The 13146-nt window shown below is 55.5% G+C and overlaps 1 protein-coding gene and 1 long non-coding RNA gene across 2 annotated transcripts; one reads left to right on the forward strand and one right to left on the reverse strand.

The window, feature by feature from the left end:
* Nucleotides 1-1151: 1151 nt before the first annotated feature.
* On the reverse strand, nucleotides 1152-3853 carry LOC147649795 (uncharacterized). The gene is made up of 2 exons (XR_015278097.1): nucleotides 3496-3853; nucleotides 1152-1421 (listed from the first exon to the last, which is right to left on the reverse strand). It is a non-coding gene; the product is annotated as an uncharacterized LOC147649795 (long non-coding RNA).
* On the forward strand, nucleotides 3841-11169 carry LOC111937248 (maestro heat-like repeat family member 5). Its single transcript, XM_023938513.2, has 19 exons — nucleotides 3841-4271; nucleotides 4734-4813; nucleotides 4996-5118; nucleotides 5242-5321; nucleotides 5419-5539; nucleotides 5839-5928; nucleotides 6283-6387; nucleotides 6591-6756; nucleotides 7222-7316; nucleotides 7745-7894; nucleotides 8089-8243; nucleotides 8578-8713; nucleotides 8791-8925; nucleotides 9137-9313; nucleotides 9498-9656; nucleotides 10104-10205; nucleotides 10499-10601; nucleotides 10847-10906; nucleotides 10984-11169. The coding sequence occupies exons 1-19, from the start codon at nucleotides 4148-4150 to the stop codon at nucleotides 11118-11120; spliced, it is 2298 nt and encodes a 765-aa protein (XP_023794281.2). The 5' UTR covers nucleotides 3841-4147; the 3' UTR covers nucleotides 11121-11169.
* The last annotated feature ends 1977 nt before the right edge of the window (nucleotides 11170-13146 follow it).

A 13146-nucleotide genomic window follows, 5' to 3' on the forward strand; every position in this document is an offset into this window, starting at 1 on the left:
GGACATGAACCTCTGGTGTTTGTGGATTCATTTAACTGACAGAAGGGACATTACAGCCCATCCTGTTCCACCCCATTGCCATGGGCAGGGACACCTTCCACTAGCCCAGGTTGCTGCAAGCCCTGTCCAACCTGGCCTTGGGCACTGCCAGGGATGGGGCAGCCACAGCTTCTGGGCTCACTTCCTCAGAGGAGCATTGTCCTGGTCATCCCCATGGTCCTTGGCAGGTCCCTCCTGGTGGCATTTACCTTGTCCTGCCTTGGCACAGAAAAGAACAAACTCTTCTTTCACCGCCCTTCTCATGTGCTGTGCCCAGCAGAGCAGCTGTTTGCAGGCATGAGAGCTGCCCCCTTGGCCACTTCTTTGGGAATTCTCTGTGACTTGGAAGTGCTGTGTTTGGGAATCAGCAGAGTGGATTTTCCCTCTCCTTCCTGGCTCAGTGCAGTTAAAAGATGAGAACTCTAAATCTGATTCTGCCATGACATTCTGTAGTGACCTAGGGCAAAAATGTTATTTACACTCATCTGATGGCAGCCAGCAGGAGCTGGGGCTTGAGCTGCCCATGGGGAGATCACCTCTCGAGGGAGGAGTTCCTTGAGGTTGGGGGTCTTTGTGCTGAGCTGACAAATGCTGATGGGATGTCTTTAGTGCACTGAGGTTGTGCTGCTCCTCCAGGAGCTGAGCAGCTTGCTTGGTCTGTGTGTGAGGTATCCAGGGACCTCACTGCAGGGTTTAACACACACTCCTCTCATAACGTGGTCAGGAGCTGCATCTGGCAACAGACACATTGTCCTGGACTGTGCTGATGAAAGGGAACTGCAATAAATGCTGGGGGAGGCTGCTAAGGCCAAGAAACCTCTCTGAATCCCCCAGCCAGGATCCTCCCAGTTGAGCCCAGCTCCTGCAAACTGGAGATGCTCCCCAGGAGCTCTGCTGTCCCAGCTGCCAGCAGCACTGCCACAGAAGTGAGTGGCATCTTCCCTGGCTGAGGCAGACAGCTCGATGGAAACAAGCATTCCTTTTATGTTACATCCCTGCTCGGGTGTGGGTGTTCTACCTGTGACTGCCAAAATGCTGAGGGTGTTCTACCTGTGACTGCCAAAGTGTTGAGGGGAACAGGGGAAGTGAGGGAAATGGAAATGACTGAAGCCTTCAAAGCCCACAGCAGTACACATTAAATCCCATTCAGCTCTGCTGGGAAGTGTAGGATCAAGTTGCAGGAAGTCTTTAAGCAGATGAAGCTGCTTTGGTGGTGCCTTTCCAGGGAGGAGGTGTTCTCCAGCCTCCATCAGAGTCTCTGTCCCTTCTTCATGCTGAGTTACTGGCCTTTTGGTTTTTTGGTCCCCTTGTCTCCTCTCACTATCCTGTACACACAGGGGTGAAAGCGTGGCTGGGCTCTATTCAGCTGCTCTCAGCTCATCCTGAGAAACATGAAAAAGATTCATTGCACCATGAGGAGACCACAAACTATTTGATGAGTAGTTAAAAAACTCAAACTGTGAAACAAAACTTCAATTTTCCCTTTTTTTTTTCCCCTTCTTTTTAGTGAGACAGCCTATGCCTGTAAGAAGGAGAACTTCTGTCCCTTCCAAAATTCATGGCTTTTCAAAATCTGTATTTTCATGAGTGGTGGATATTTTTATACAGAATGTGTATGAATATTTCACCTTGACTCCTCAGCAGCTGCTGGTGGCCACTTGCCCTGCATTCACTCTGCTTCACCCAGCTGCAGTCTCCTCTCTGGGTGTTTCACACTCCAGGCAAGGGGAGCAGCCATCCCTAGTACAGGAAACTCTCAGGAGTTTAACATCTCTAATGTGCTATATCACTCAACATGCTGCCCAGGTTTTTAATTACATCATGGTGATTAGCAGTCCAGAAAATCACTTGAAACCAATTAAATAATGTGCACCTAACTGAAGATTGCTGCAAGCTCTGGACTGCTTCAGAGCAGTCACTGTTGACTGGGTTTTAAACAGGCTCTCTGCCCCTCCCTGTAAATTATTTACCTACTCCATTATTTTCCAGCTCCAAACAGTAATTGTTTTTTATGGGATTAGTAAAGCTGCTATCATCAGTGGTAGCAGTAAAATTTTCTCCTGTATGTACCCCCCGCCCATGTCTAGGTTGAGACCCTGAAGTGAGCTGTGGCTTCTCTGACCCCCAAATCACTGCCTGTGATTTTAATGCAGAGGTACCAGAGGTTCTGCTGCCCAACCTCTCCCAGAGTAAATCAGCCCCACAGCCCAATCTGGCCTTGGAATGGAGAAGCAGTTGATGATGCACTTGAGGTCATCACTATAAAATATCCAAACCTCTCCAGGAGCAGGCAATGGGATTGAGAAGGGCTGAGAGCAAAAGGTGCTTTTCTCCTCCAATTTGTTTTTCAATATGTAAATACTTCTGCATGAAAGAAGGTCCCTGCAGGGGAAGCTGTCCCTGACCAAGGGGGCTGAGAGCAGCTGTGATGCCCGAGGGGAATCTTTCCTCCCACCCTGCAGCTCCCCATGAACTGGGTTAGCTGCTCCTGCAGCCTTGGGAGCCCCCAGCTCAGAGCAGCCAGAAAACCCCCCTGGTCACCTCCCTGTGCAGAACCACCTGGAACTGTGGCTTGTCCCAGGGCCTGGATTTCTTCTGCCACACATTGGTGTCCTGAGCCATTTGCTGTCCAGCTATTCCACTCTTGAGGTAAGAACAAGGTCCCTCCAGCCAGGCCATGTCCCCATCCCTGCACACCAGCACTGGCTGCAGCTCTGAGGTGCCTTCATGGCCAGCCTGGGCTCCCCCACAGCTTTGGAGGCTCCACCAGCCCCTGCACTGAGGGGTTAGAGGGCAGCTTCAGGGGTCCTAGGGGGGCTTGGAGACAGACAGAGTGCCTCCATCACCAAGAATGCCTCAGGAGGGGACAGGAGGGATCCTGAGAAGGCTCTGGGACATAACCAAAAACTCTGGGGGATTGCTGAGGGGAATAAAGTGTTTTTGTAGAGTCCAGCGTTGCATGACCCCCAGCCAGGGACATTTCTGCAGGGGGGCAGGGGTGCACTGAAGGCCTCAGGAGGTGTCCATGTGTGATCAACAGGAAGAGTTTCTTCATGGAAACACTTGTCAGGCTTTGGACAGGAGTCCCTGGAGGCATTCAGGAAACAACTGGCTGCAGCCCTCAGTGCTCTGGTTTAATTGGCAAGGTGGTGATTGGTCAAAGGTTGGACTTGATAATCTTTGGGATCTTTTCCAAACTTAATGATTCTATGATTTTGTGATCTAGAGTGATCTGAAGACACCTACTGGGCAGATGGAGGAGTCCTGTGGTTGGACTGTGCCTGAGGGACCTCTCCTGACCCAGGAAAGGGCTTCTGTGTACCGTGAGGGTAAGGAAAGGCTCCTAAGGGTGCAAGGAGGCTGATGGAGGGGTCTGGGGCCCGTTTCCCCTCCAGTACCACAGTGCACCTTTTGATGTTCCCTAGAGGCCCCAGTTTGTCCCAGTCCCCACAGCACCTGCATCAGCTGTGGCTGCTCAGCTGGGCTGGAGCAGAGGACAACAGCTCCCAGCATGATGGGGACCATGGCACTTAGAGCTTTATCCTGGTGGATGCCACCCTCCCCCATCCCTCCTACAGAGACTGGGCTCTGCAGGGTCCTGAAGGAAGGGGATGTCCTGAAGGCACGAGAGAGTGTCTGAACACGGGCTCTGGGATGCACTGCAGGGCACCAGGGATGTCCCAAGGGGACGTGAGGGTACAGTGGGGTCTGGAGACACCCTGAGAGTGCCCAGGTGCCCAGGGCTATGCCAGGCCTGTGCCCTGGGGGACACCCTGCCCTTCCCTGCCTGGGCGGTGGATCACTGGGACCCGTTGCCAGGGGCAGGTCCCAGGTCAACAAACACTGGGATCCATTGCTAGAGGCAGCTGCTGTGTCACAGAGGGGCCCTTTGTGACACCCCAGTGCAGCACATGGGGTCAGCATGGCTGCTGCCCACAGTGGATGGTGACAGGCAGGAGCCTGGAACTGACAAGCAGCCCCCGAGTGCAGCCCATGTCTTGCCCCACCATCCCTGGCAGCCCTGTGGGGCTGAAGTGTTTTGCTAAAGCTTCCCACGACACCACCCCAACACCCACCCCAGAATCCCCCATATTGTCTATCCCACAGAATGGAGAAGAGACCCCCTGCCACCCCCAGGGAGGCCTGGGAGGAGGACAGCTCTTCCCAGGGGAGCAACTCTTCACAGCTCTTCTCCGTCTACGACACAACCACGATGCAGCCACTGCAGCTGGGTGAGCGAGGGGCCCCGTGGGGCTGGGCAGGGCTGGGCCCCACCAGCACACCCTGCACCATGCCAGGATCATGTTTTCCTGGAGGATGACAACAGCGGTCCTGGGGGACAGGCAGGATGTCACCTGGAATGCCAGGGCAGCTGGAATCACAGAATCATTCCAGCCCCAGCACAGCCTCTCCCAAGAAAAAACACAGCAGAGGGGCTCAGGGCATGGGCAGTGAGAAGCAGTGGGACTCTGGACCTTTCCTGCCCACATCCCAGCATGTTCCTCAGCCCAGGGCACTGGGGCCTTCCCGGCTCCAGCAGAGCAGCTCCTCTGCCCGTCACCTCCAGGCATGAGCTGCTCAGGACAAAGGCTGTGCCAGGGCTGTGGGCACGGGGCTGGGTGGAGGACAGGTCTCCTGGGCTGTCTCCTGTGCCCAGAGCCTCTGCAGCCCTCCCTACTCTTCCCCTCCGGCAGATGCCAGCTGGTTGCCAATATACGAAGAATCAGAGGAAGCCGTGGATTTCATCATGGCCTTTGTCAGCAGCCTTGACAAGGTAGCTGTGGCCAGCGGGGCAGTGGCTGTGCTGGCATTTGCTGGCAGGGGCTTTGCCAGGCTGTGGAGGGGTGCTGGCTGGGCAGAGCTGCCTTTCTCACAGGGCACTGCACCCTCGGTGCTCCAGACCCTGTGTCCATCCTCCCACACTCCCTGTTTGTGTCTCTGTCCCCTGGCTGCCAGGACACCCACAAGTTCACATTTCTGAAGAGCACCTACGTCCTGTGCAAAACTGCCTTGAAACGTGGCTTGACTCAGGGCCTGGATTTATTCTGCCAAGCATGCGAAGTGGTAGAGAATATCAAGGTGAGGGGACGGGCACATCCCATCTGGTGTTGTGGGGATGGGCACAAGCACCCTTGGCACTGGCACCTGTCTGGACAGTGCTTGGGTGGGTCAGGGACTGGAGGCACTGGTTGTGTTCTGCAGGACCTCCTGGAAAAGGAGCCAAGGGACCATCTGTCCTCACAGATCCGGTATCTTGCCATGATCACCATCGACGAGTTATGGTGGGCCCCCTGCCCCAGAGCTCTGAGACCACCTGCACAAGGCCTTGGGGGCTGCTCCCAGCACCTGTGTCCAACTGCCCCTCCTCTGTCCTTGCAGCTTGGTGGAGAATGTGCTGGAGGGCAAAACCAAAAGCCTCCTCTCTGCATGTTTCTCAAGTGTCTTATTGCTCCCCTCGGAAAGGGAAATGCCACACCAGAGCGCTTCCCTCTTCACCAAGGTCAGTGCTGCCTGAGCTCCAGGAGCCTCCAGCCCCTCTGGGCTGCTCCCTGGTCTCCCTGTGCTGTCCCATGAGCAGAGATCTGAGGCAGGCTGTGGTCCTGGTGTTGCTTTCCCAGCCTCATGGCTCTGTCCCCTTCCCATGGGCCTGGCTGCTCTGTCCCCAGCAGCTGGTGCATCCCTGTGTCTGTCCTGGGCAGTTCAGGTGTCCTCCTCAGGCACTGAGAGTTCAGATCAGTCTCCAGGGTATGGGGGAAAGAACAGCAGAATGGCAGGCACTGCTGTCTGTTGTGTTTGCAGACCCTGAAAGCCATGGACACAATGCTGAGGACGGTGGTGCTCAGCTTTCCTGCCTCCAGTGTCTGCAAGGAGCTGCAGGACATCTTTGAGGTGCGGCACAAGCAGAGTGGGGGTCCCAGGGCTGTTCCCCACCCTGGAGGGGAGGAGCTGCCCAGTCTGGTGCTGAGCAGGCAGAGCATGGTGTGGGGAGGGTGTTCAGCTCCCGAGAGGAAGCAGGGGCTGGCACCAGGCTCCTCTGAAGCACAGTAACTGCAGAGGGTGGCACCTGCCTGGCCACAAGGTTTTCCTGGGACCTTTGTTCAGCCCTGTGAGGACCCCAGGGACAGGCACCCCACTGCAGGCTCTGTGTGAGGTCAGAGGAAGCCGTGAGTGATGGTACAAGTCTGGCCCAGGAGCAGAGCTGTGTTTGCTCCTGGTGCTCACCAGTGGCTTCTCTCGTCCCAGATGCTGCTGGACTTCACCAGATCCGAGAGAGAAGTTGTGCGGGAGAGGGCTGTGGGGAGGATTGGTGTCCTGGCCAGTTTGCTGTCTAGCTATTCCACTCTGAAGGTAAGGACCAGGCACCCCCCAGCCAGGCCAGGCCCCCCTCCCAGCCCCTCTCCATGCCAGGGCTTCTGCTGAGCTGGTTCCTCCAAGAGATTGGGCCATAGAGCCCTGCAAAGCCCAGATCCACTGGGAATCCTGCCCTGGGTACAGGTGTTTGGCACCAGATTCCTTCCCTTAGCCCTTCTTCTCATGCCTCCCTCAACCAGGCCTCTCTCAGCTTTGGAAGAGACAGTTTTGGACCTGCCTGCCCTGAAGACATCTCAGTCCCAGTCATGGGGAGGCTGGTGGGACGTCTCATTCTTTTCCGATATTCCGAGGAACAAACAAGTTATACAGCTTTCCACGCTCTGTTTTCCCTTGCTGAATTCCTCTGTAAGTAAAAAAGCAAGAGCAGCTGTGGCCTTCATCCCTGTGCACACAGAGCTCTCTTGACAGATCTGCTTCCTGACTTCCTTTGTCCCTCCTGGCTGCTTCCCGTAGCATCCCAGCTGTCATTTCACTGCAGAAGCTGAGTGTTCACCTCAAGTCCAGGATTTGTTACTGTTCTCCTTCCCCCACTTCCTTTCAGGACCTTGAACCCTGCTGGTTTGTGCCCCCCAGCCAAAGGTCCAATTGACTCCCAGGCCCCAAAGCCGAGTCTTCCCTGTTTGAGAAAAGCAGATCCACCATCCTGGCTGGTGCCTCTTGCCTATAGCAAGAAACTGTTCCTGACACCCTCCAGAAATCTTGACTGATTCTGTCCTGCTGTCTTGCAAGCAGATCTCAGGGTGGTTTGATGACCCTGCTGGCAAAGCAGCTCTGTCTTACTGACTCTTCTGTGTTTGCTCTGCTGTTTAGACAAGTCAAGGCCAAGGGATGGGCCAGACCAATTTGCTTGGGAAGCTGTGACCACCTCCTCTCTGTGTTACCTGAGCATCAGAGACTGTACCCAGGTAATGATCCCCCTCCTTGCTGGGACTCTTGTCTGTGGCATCAGCAGGGCACTTGTGTGAGCAAAGGGACCAGAATCAGTGGGGCTGGTGGGGCCTCACTGCCCTGCAAGAAGGTTCCTGCCATCCCTGAGAAGGGACATAGGCTACACTGGTGTCCTGGCAGCATCACCAGCCCCAGCAGGAGCTCCCATCCTCCTGGCACCCAGCAAACCCCTAGTTCTCTGTAGGGCCAGCCATGAACCCTTCTCCTCCATGTGGAGGACCCTCTCTCCTCACCCTCTCCCAGCAGGGACTGCAGGCACTGCTGCCAGCTTTCCTGTGGGGTCTGCTGCCAGCACTGCCAGGAACCTCTGTCCACCCAGGCAGCACCATCAGGGCACTCAGTGGCACATGTCTTCCTTCCTTCCCTCCTTCCCTCCCTCCTGTAGGTCTTTGGAAAATACCTCCACTCCAGAGAGAGGACAGATGTCATCCTGGAGGCCATTCAGGCGATGAGAGATGCCAGCATCCTTGACAAGCAGGTGCCCAGCAGCATGCTGGATGTGGCCATGGAAGACCCAAAATTCTGGCTGACAGATGTAAGTGCCCTGAGGCTGGATTGCCCAGATGTTCAGCCCTGTCAGGCCTTGTTCCTCCCTCCATCCTTTCCTCACAAATCCAGGTGACTTGAGCACCTGAAGCCATCCGAAGGTGGCAGGGAGGAATGGGAAGGGCAGCTGAGGACATGGCTGCACTCCAGTGGCAGTGCCATCCTCAGCTGTAAACTCTCCAGGTGCCCAAGACAGTGAGATGCATTCTTGAAAACCTGCTATGCATCACCACAGAGTCAGGCTGTAGGAAAGTGGAGTCGCTGTTTCTCCTGATGACCAACGAGAACCGCTCGGCAGTGGTCATCAGCCTGTGTGAGATGACTCTGCGAGGAGACAGGTACTGGCCCTGGCAATCTGAAGGGCTTGCTCCATGTGGGGAGAGGGACCCCGAGACTCTGTGGCTGCCAGATCCAGGGAATGCTGCAGGACATCCCATGGAGCCAGGCTCTCCATCCCACAAACCCTTCCAGCTCCGGTGCATTGGCTGGGCCTGCAGCTGCCAAAGCCCAAGGCAGTCCAGAGCCAGCTCGGTGCTCGCAGCCCTGCAGAGAACTGCTCCTCAGCTCTGTCCCACCTCCTGCAGGGCCCCTGGGGACCCCCAGCACGGGCTCTGCTCTGTGGGGCTGCTCCTGGCCACGGCGCTGTGGCTGAGGCAGCCCCCTGGCTTCCAGCGCTGTGCAGGAGCTGTGTGACACTCTGTCCTCCATGCCTGAGATTTTGGACAAGGTCCTCACGGAGTTTGCTACCTTGCTCCGGAACCACTGGTGCAGCTCTTCCAGAGAAAGCACCTGGAACTCTCACAGAGCTGTGAGTTACCAGAAAACGCCCTGATCCCTTTCCATGAGCCCTCTGCCAGCACCTCATGGCTGTGTTTGTTCCTCCAGCCATCCTTGGGGCACAGTGACTTGGAGGAGCTGCGTAACAAGCCCAGCATCTGGAGCGATGACGGCCATCCCGATGTGGTGACGGCCTTCCTGATGCTGGAGATCCTCACTGGGCTGTCAGAGAGAGCTGAGATGGTGAGCAGGGTGGCACTGGGGCAGCCACGCTGGCAGCCAGGGCCTGGGCCAGAGTGCAAGGCGGTGGCTTGGCCTGGGCTGCGAGTCAGGATGTCAGGATGGGGTGACTGCTCCAAAAACCCTCCCTGCAGCGGTGGGGCCTGGGGTGGCTGCCATGGGAGGTCTCCAGACATAGTCTTTACAGAAGATGGAAACTTTCTTCTTCATAAAGGCAAAAAAAATTGAAGTCTTTCTGCCAAGCATGATGAAGATACTGGAAGCTGGCAGTGAAGATGAGAAGCTGAAGGTCATTGTGGTCTTCCACAATCTCCTGCCTCAGCTGAAAAAGTCAAAGGCCAGCTCCATCACTGTGGCACTGGTGGGGAAGATCATACCCCTCTTTGACTCGGTGAGCCCCAAGCCCTGCCCTGAAAGCCATGCTCGGAGCAGGCTCAGCACTCCTGGAATGGATTCTGGGCTTTGCAGCCCAAAGCTGCTTCTGCCCGCTCTGGAACTGACCCCAGAGCATCGCCCTCCCCGCAGCCACGGGCAGGGAGCCGCTGTTTCCAAAGCTCATCTTTCTTCCTTCCTAGCATGAGTGTGGGCAGCTGCGAGAGCTCTCCCTCTGGCTCCTCAGAGACCTGCTGAGGTCCGTGGTGAGAAGGGATGAGAAGAAGATGGGGAGGGAGATGCAGAATGCACTGATCCCGCTCCTCTTCCGCTTGAACGACCATCTCCCCAGCGTGGCCAAGGTGTGGCTTTGAAGGCTGAGCACTGCTGTGGGGGGCACTGACACCTCCCAGGCACTGGGGCAAGGGCTGCTCGCCTCGGGCAGGGCTCCCCCAGCGCAGCCCCGGGGAAGGGTCCCTGTGGAACCAGCACGAGCAGGGGTGGACAAGGTGGCTTGGCCGTTTTCAGCACCTGTCCTGCCCGCTCCAGCAGGGCTCGACAGCAGCCCAGGACACTGAGGCAGCACCTGAGGCCTGAACATGTGTGCTCCAGAAGCCCAGAGGCTTCTCAGCTTCCCCACAAGTGTCGGGGGCCACGGCTTCAAGCCTCAGTCAGTCCCCCAGAGACTCCAAGACATTTGGGCTAGGACAAGTCACAGCTTCCTAAGGGTGGGATCACTGCAGGAATAAAGCCAAGAGGTCTCTTTCCCCAGGCCCTGGTGCCACCTCTGAGCTAATGCTGTTCTGCAGGCTGCCAGGGAAGCCCTTTTTGCTGCTGCAGAGCTTCTCAAATGGAAGCAGCTCAAGCACCTGCTGCAGAGAGAGCGGATGTGGGAGCTTGGAGAATGCTTGGTAAGGACAAGCCACAGGGCCCAGGCTGGGTGAGGGCTGTTCCTGCTCTGTGTCTGTCCCCATGAGAGCCCAGGGGATCAGAGGCTGCCCCAAGTGCTGCTTGCAGGGCAGGGCAGGACTTGGAGGACCTTGTTTGTGTCCTCAAGAACAGAGTCCTGGGGGCTCCTCTCCAGGCCCCTCTCCCCTTGCTGGATCGGGGCTCAGCAATGAGGGGTGCTGGCAGGGGGAACTGCTCCAGCCAGCTGGGGGGCTCCGTGGCAAGCCTGGAGACATCCCTCTGGTGCTCCCTACAGTTGATGAGGAGGGGGAGCAGGGTTGAAGAGTACATGAAGCAGAGCCTGCCCTACCTGAAGGACCCTCAGTCCTCCGTGCGCCTGGCGGCCGTCAGGTTCATCAGTGAGTCACAGTCCCACGTCCCTTTTGGGCCAGCCTGGCCACGTCCTGCCCTGCTCTGGCAACCCTGTGCCTACCCCAACCCGCCCTGTGCAGAGCCTCAGCCTCCCTCTGCCCCCTGCCACAAGCTGGGCTTGGTGGCCACCTCACTCAGTCCCAGTGCCCGAGGCTGCTGGTGGCCCCTGGGTCAGCCCTGAGGGCCGGGGTGACCGTGCTGGGAGCAGGGGGTGACAGAGCTCTGTGCCCAGGGATCGCCACGAGGCACGTGAGGAACCAGGACCTGGAGACTCAGACTCATATCCTCAGTGGTGAGTGCTCGGTGGGGAGCCCGGGGGGGCTCTGCAGACACACGGCTTCATCTTGGCTCTGTTTCTTTTGCTCGCAGCCCTTCAGCCCCTGGAGAAAGACAGGGATATCTCAGTCAGTTCCCTGGCAGCACACACGCGCTTGATCCTCAGAGCTCCGAGGGTGCAGCGAAGATCGTCGGTGATTCTACAAATGCTGTGCTGCTGGTGCCGGTGAGCTCAGCAGGGCTGCAGCTTTCTCTGGATTAATAAAGGTGGAAAAAACACTTCCAAGCCCATAGTATCCTTCAAGTGTGTAGTGCCCTGAGTGTGCTGAGCAGACTGTGTCCTCCTTAGTCTGTCCCACAGGCAGTGGGATGCTTCCTCCTCACATCCCTGCCATCCCAAAATTCCCCACTTGGCCCCAAATTGCAGGCATAGGGCCCCAGATTTTGTGCAGAGGACTTTAAATTGCATCCCTGGTACCCCCAAATGTTCCCACAGACCTTGAATTGTATCTGCAGAGCCCCACAGTGTCCTTGACAGACTCCAAATTCCATTCCATGTATTTCAAAATGCCCCCCTGAGCTCTGGAGTGCAGCTTTGGGACCCTAAATTGTCTCTGGCAGCCCCACAAGGTACGGGATCGTGAGGGGATGCTCAGCCCAGAGCTCCCAGGGGAGTGCCAGGAACTTGAAGCTGGAAATGAGTGAAGCACTCTGTTTGAAATGTGCCATCTCTTTGTTTTCCACCAAAACAAACCTCCACACACTGTGGGGAAAGGCTCCAGCTCCCCAGCACTCATCCCAAACAATGAGGAGGTGATGCCATCCCCAGGTGCTGGCAACAGCAGCAGAGGGTTTGAGGAGTGAGGAGTGGGCAGCCAGGGCACCTGGGGAGGAACCACTGGGCCCCTGCCCTGGTTTTGGTTAGAGGGGCAGAACGTGTGCAGGCTGCAGGGTTTGGGGTCTCTTCACCAGTGCTGATGTTACCAAGAACCTCCAAAATCCTCGGGATAAAGACTCCCTCGAACACTGAGTGTTAGAGAGTAAGGTGTTGCTTTAGGCCAGCAGGGGTGGCTGACAAATTCTGGCCACCACACTGATGCCAGTACAGAACTTTTCCACTTATTTATACATTTTTTAGCAAATTAATGTATGTTGGTTCCAAGTCACATCATTCACCTAATTGATTAGTATTCTATCTTTACTGGTTATTGATTTCTCACTCTTTGTGCTAATTTGCAACCCATTTTTTCATCCTTTTCTCCTCTTTTTCTTCGATGGGGAGTCTCCAACTCTCCAGGCTTCATCTCCTCTGTACCTTCTTGCTGTTTTCCCTTGCTGTGCCTCAGCTGTCCTGCAAGTAGCAGAGTTGTCATGCTTTCATGACTAATATTCAATCTGACTTCAGCTCATACCCTTGGCAGTGATATTTTAAGTGATCTCAGATCTCTCATTCCTGCACCCAGGTGAGGGGCAGCTGCTCAAAGGACCCCTCTGCTCCCGGCTGGTCCCCAGCCCCGGGGCTGTGCTGTGTCCCCAGTGTCCCTCTCCTGCAGAGCAGGATGGCCATCAAGTGGCTGCTGCTGGGACTGGCACAGGAGCTTTTTATCCCAGGCTGCTCCAGGAGAGTGGCAAAATCCCAGTTCTGTTTTGCAGGGAGAGGCAGGAGTGCAAGGACAGCAAAGGGCTGCTCCTATCCCAATCACCGGGCCAAACTCCAGTAACTGAGCATTCATCTGGTTTTTCCTCTCCTGTGCTTGCCCAGGAAAGCTGCTGCTCCAGGAGTAAAGCAAAAGGAGAACAATCCCTGCCCTGAGCATTTGCCTGCTCTGGAGATCAGCTGTGCTGGAGTTGAGCTGCTAGGGACTCAGCTCAAATAATTGACTCATACATGCATATATATGTAATATATATATATATATATATAAAATTAGAAAAAAACAAAAAAACAAATATTTGCTTGATATTATTAGTTTCTTTCAGTATTCAGTCCCATGTTGTTCTGTTGGGATCTGTGCCTTGGCACTGTTTGGGCAGTGGCCTAATCAGTGAACCTTGTCTGTTTGCCTGCATTTCCCTTCCGTTTGCTTGCAATTTTTAATTGTAATGACACTGTAAGCCTTGTTCACCATGCTCTGCAACAAGAACAGAATGTCTTGTGTAAAACTCTTATCCTGGACAGGTTTATTCTCCTGAATATTTTCACCAGAACGATTTAATTACATTTTTTTTCTTTTTTTTTTTTTAAGCATTACTGTT

The sequence above is a fragment of the Cyanistes caeruleus genome, chromosome 19 (genome assembly GCF_971803275.1).
Source record: "Cyanistes caeruleus chromosome 19, bCyaCae1.hap1.1, whole genome shotgun sequence".
Taxonomy (NCBI): domain Eukaryota; kingdom Metazoa; phylum Chordata; class Aves; order Passeriformes; family Paridae; genus Cyanistes; species Cyanistes caeruleus.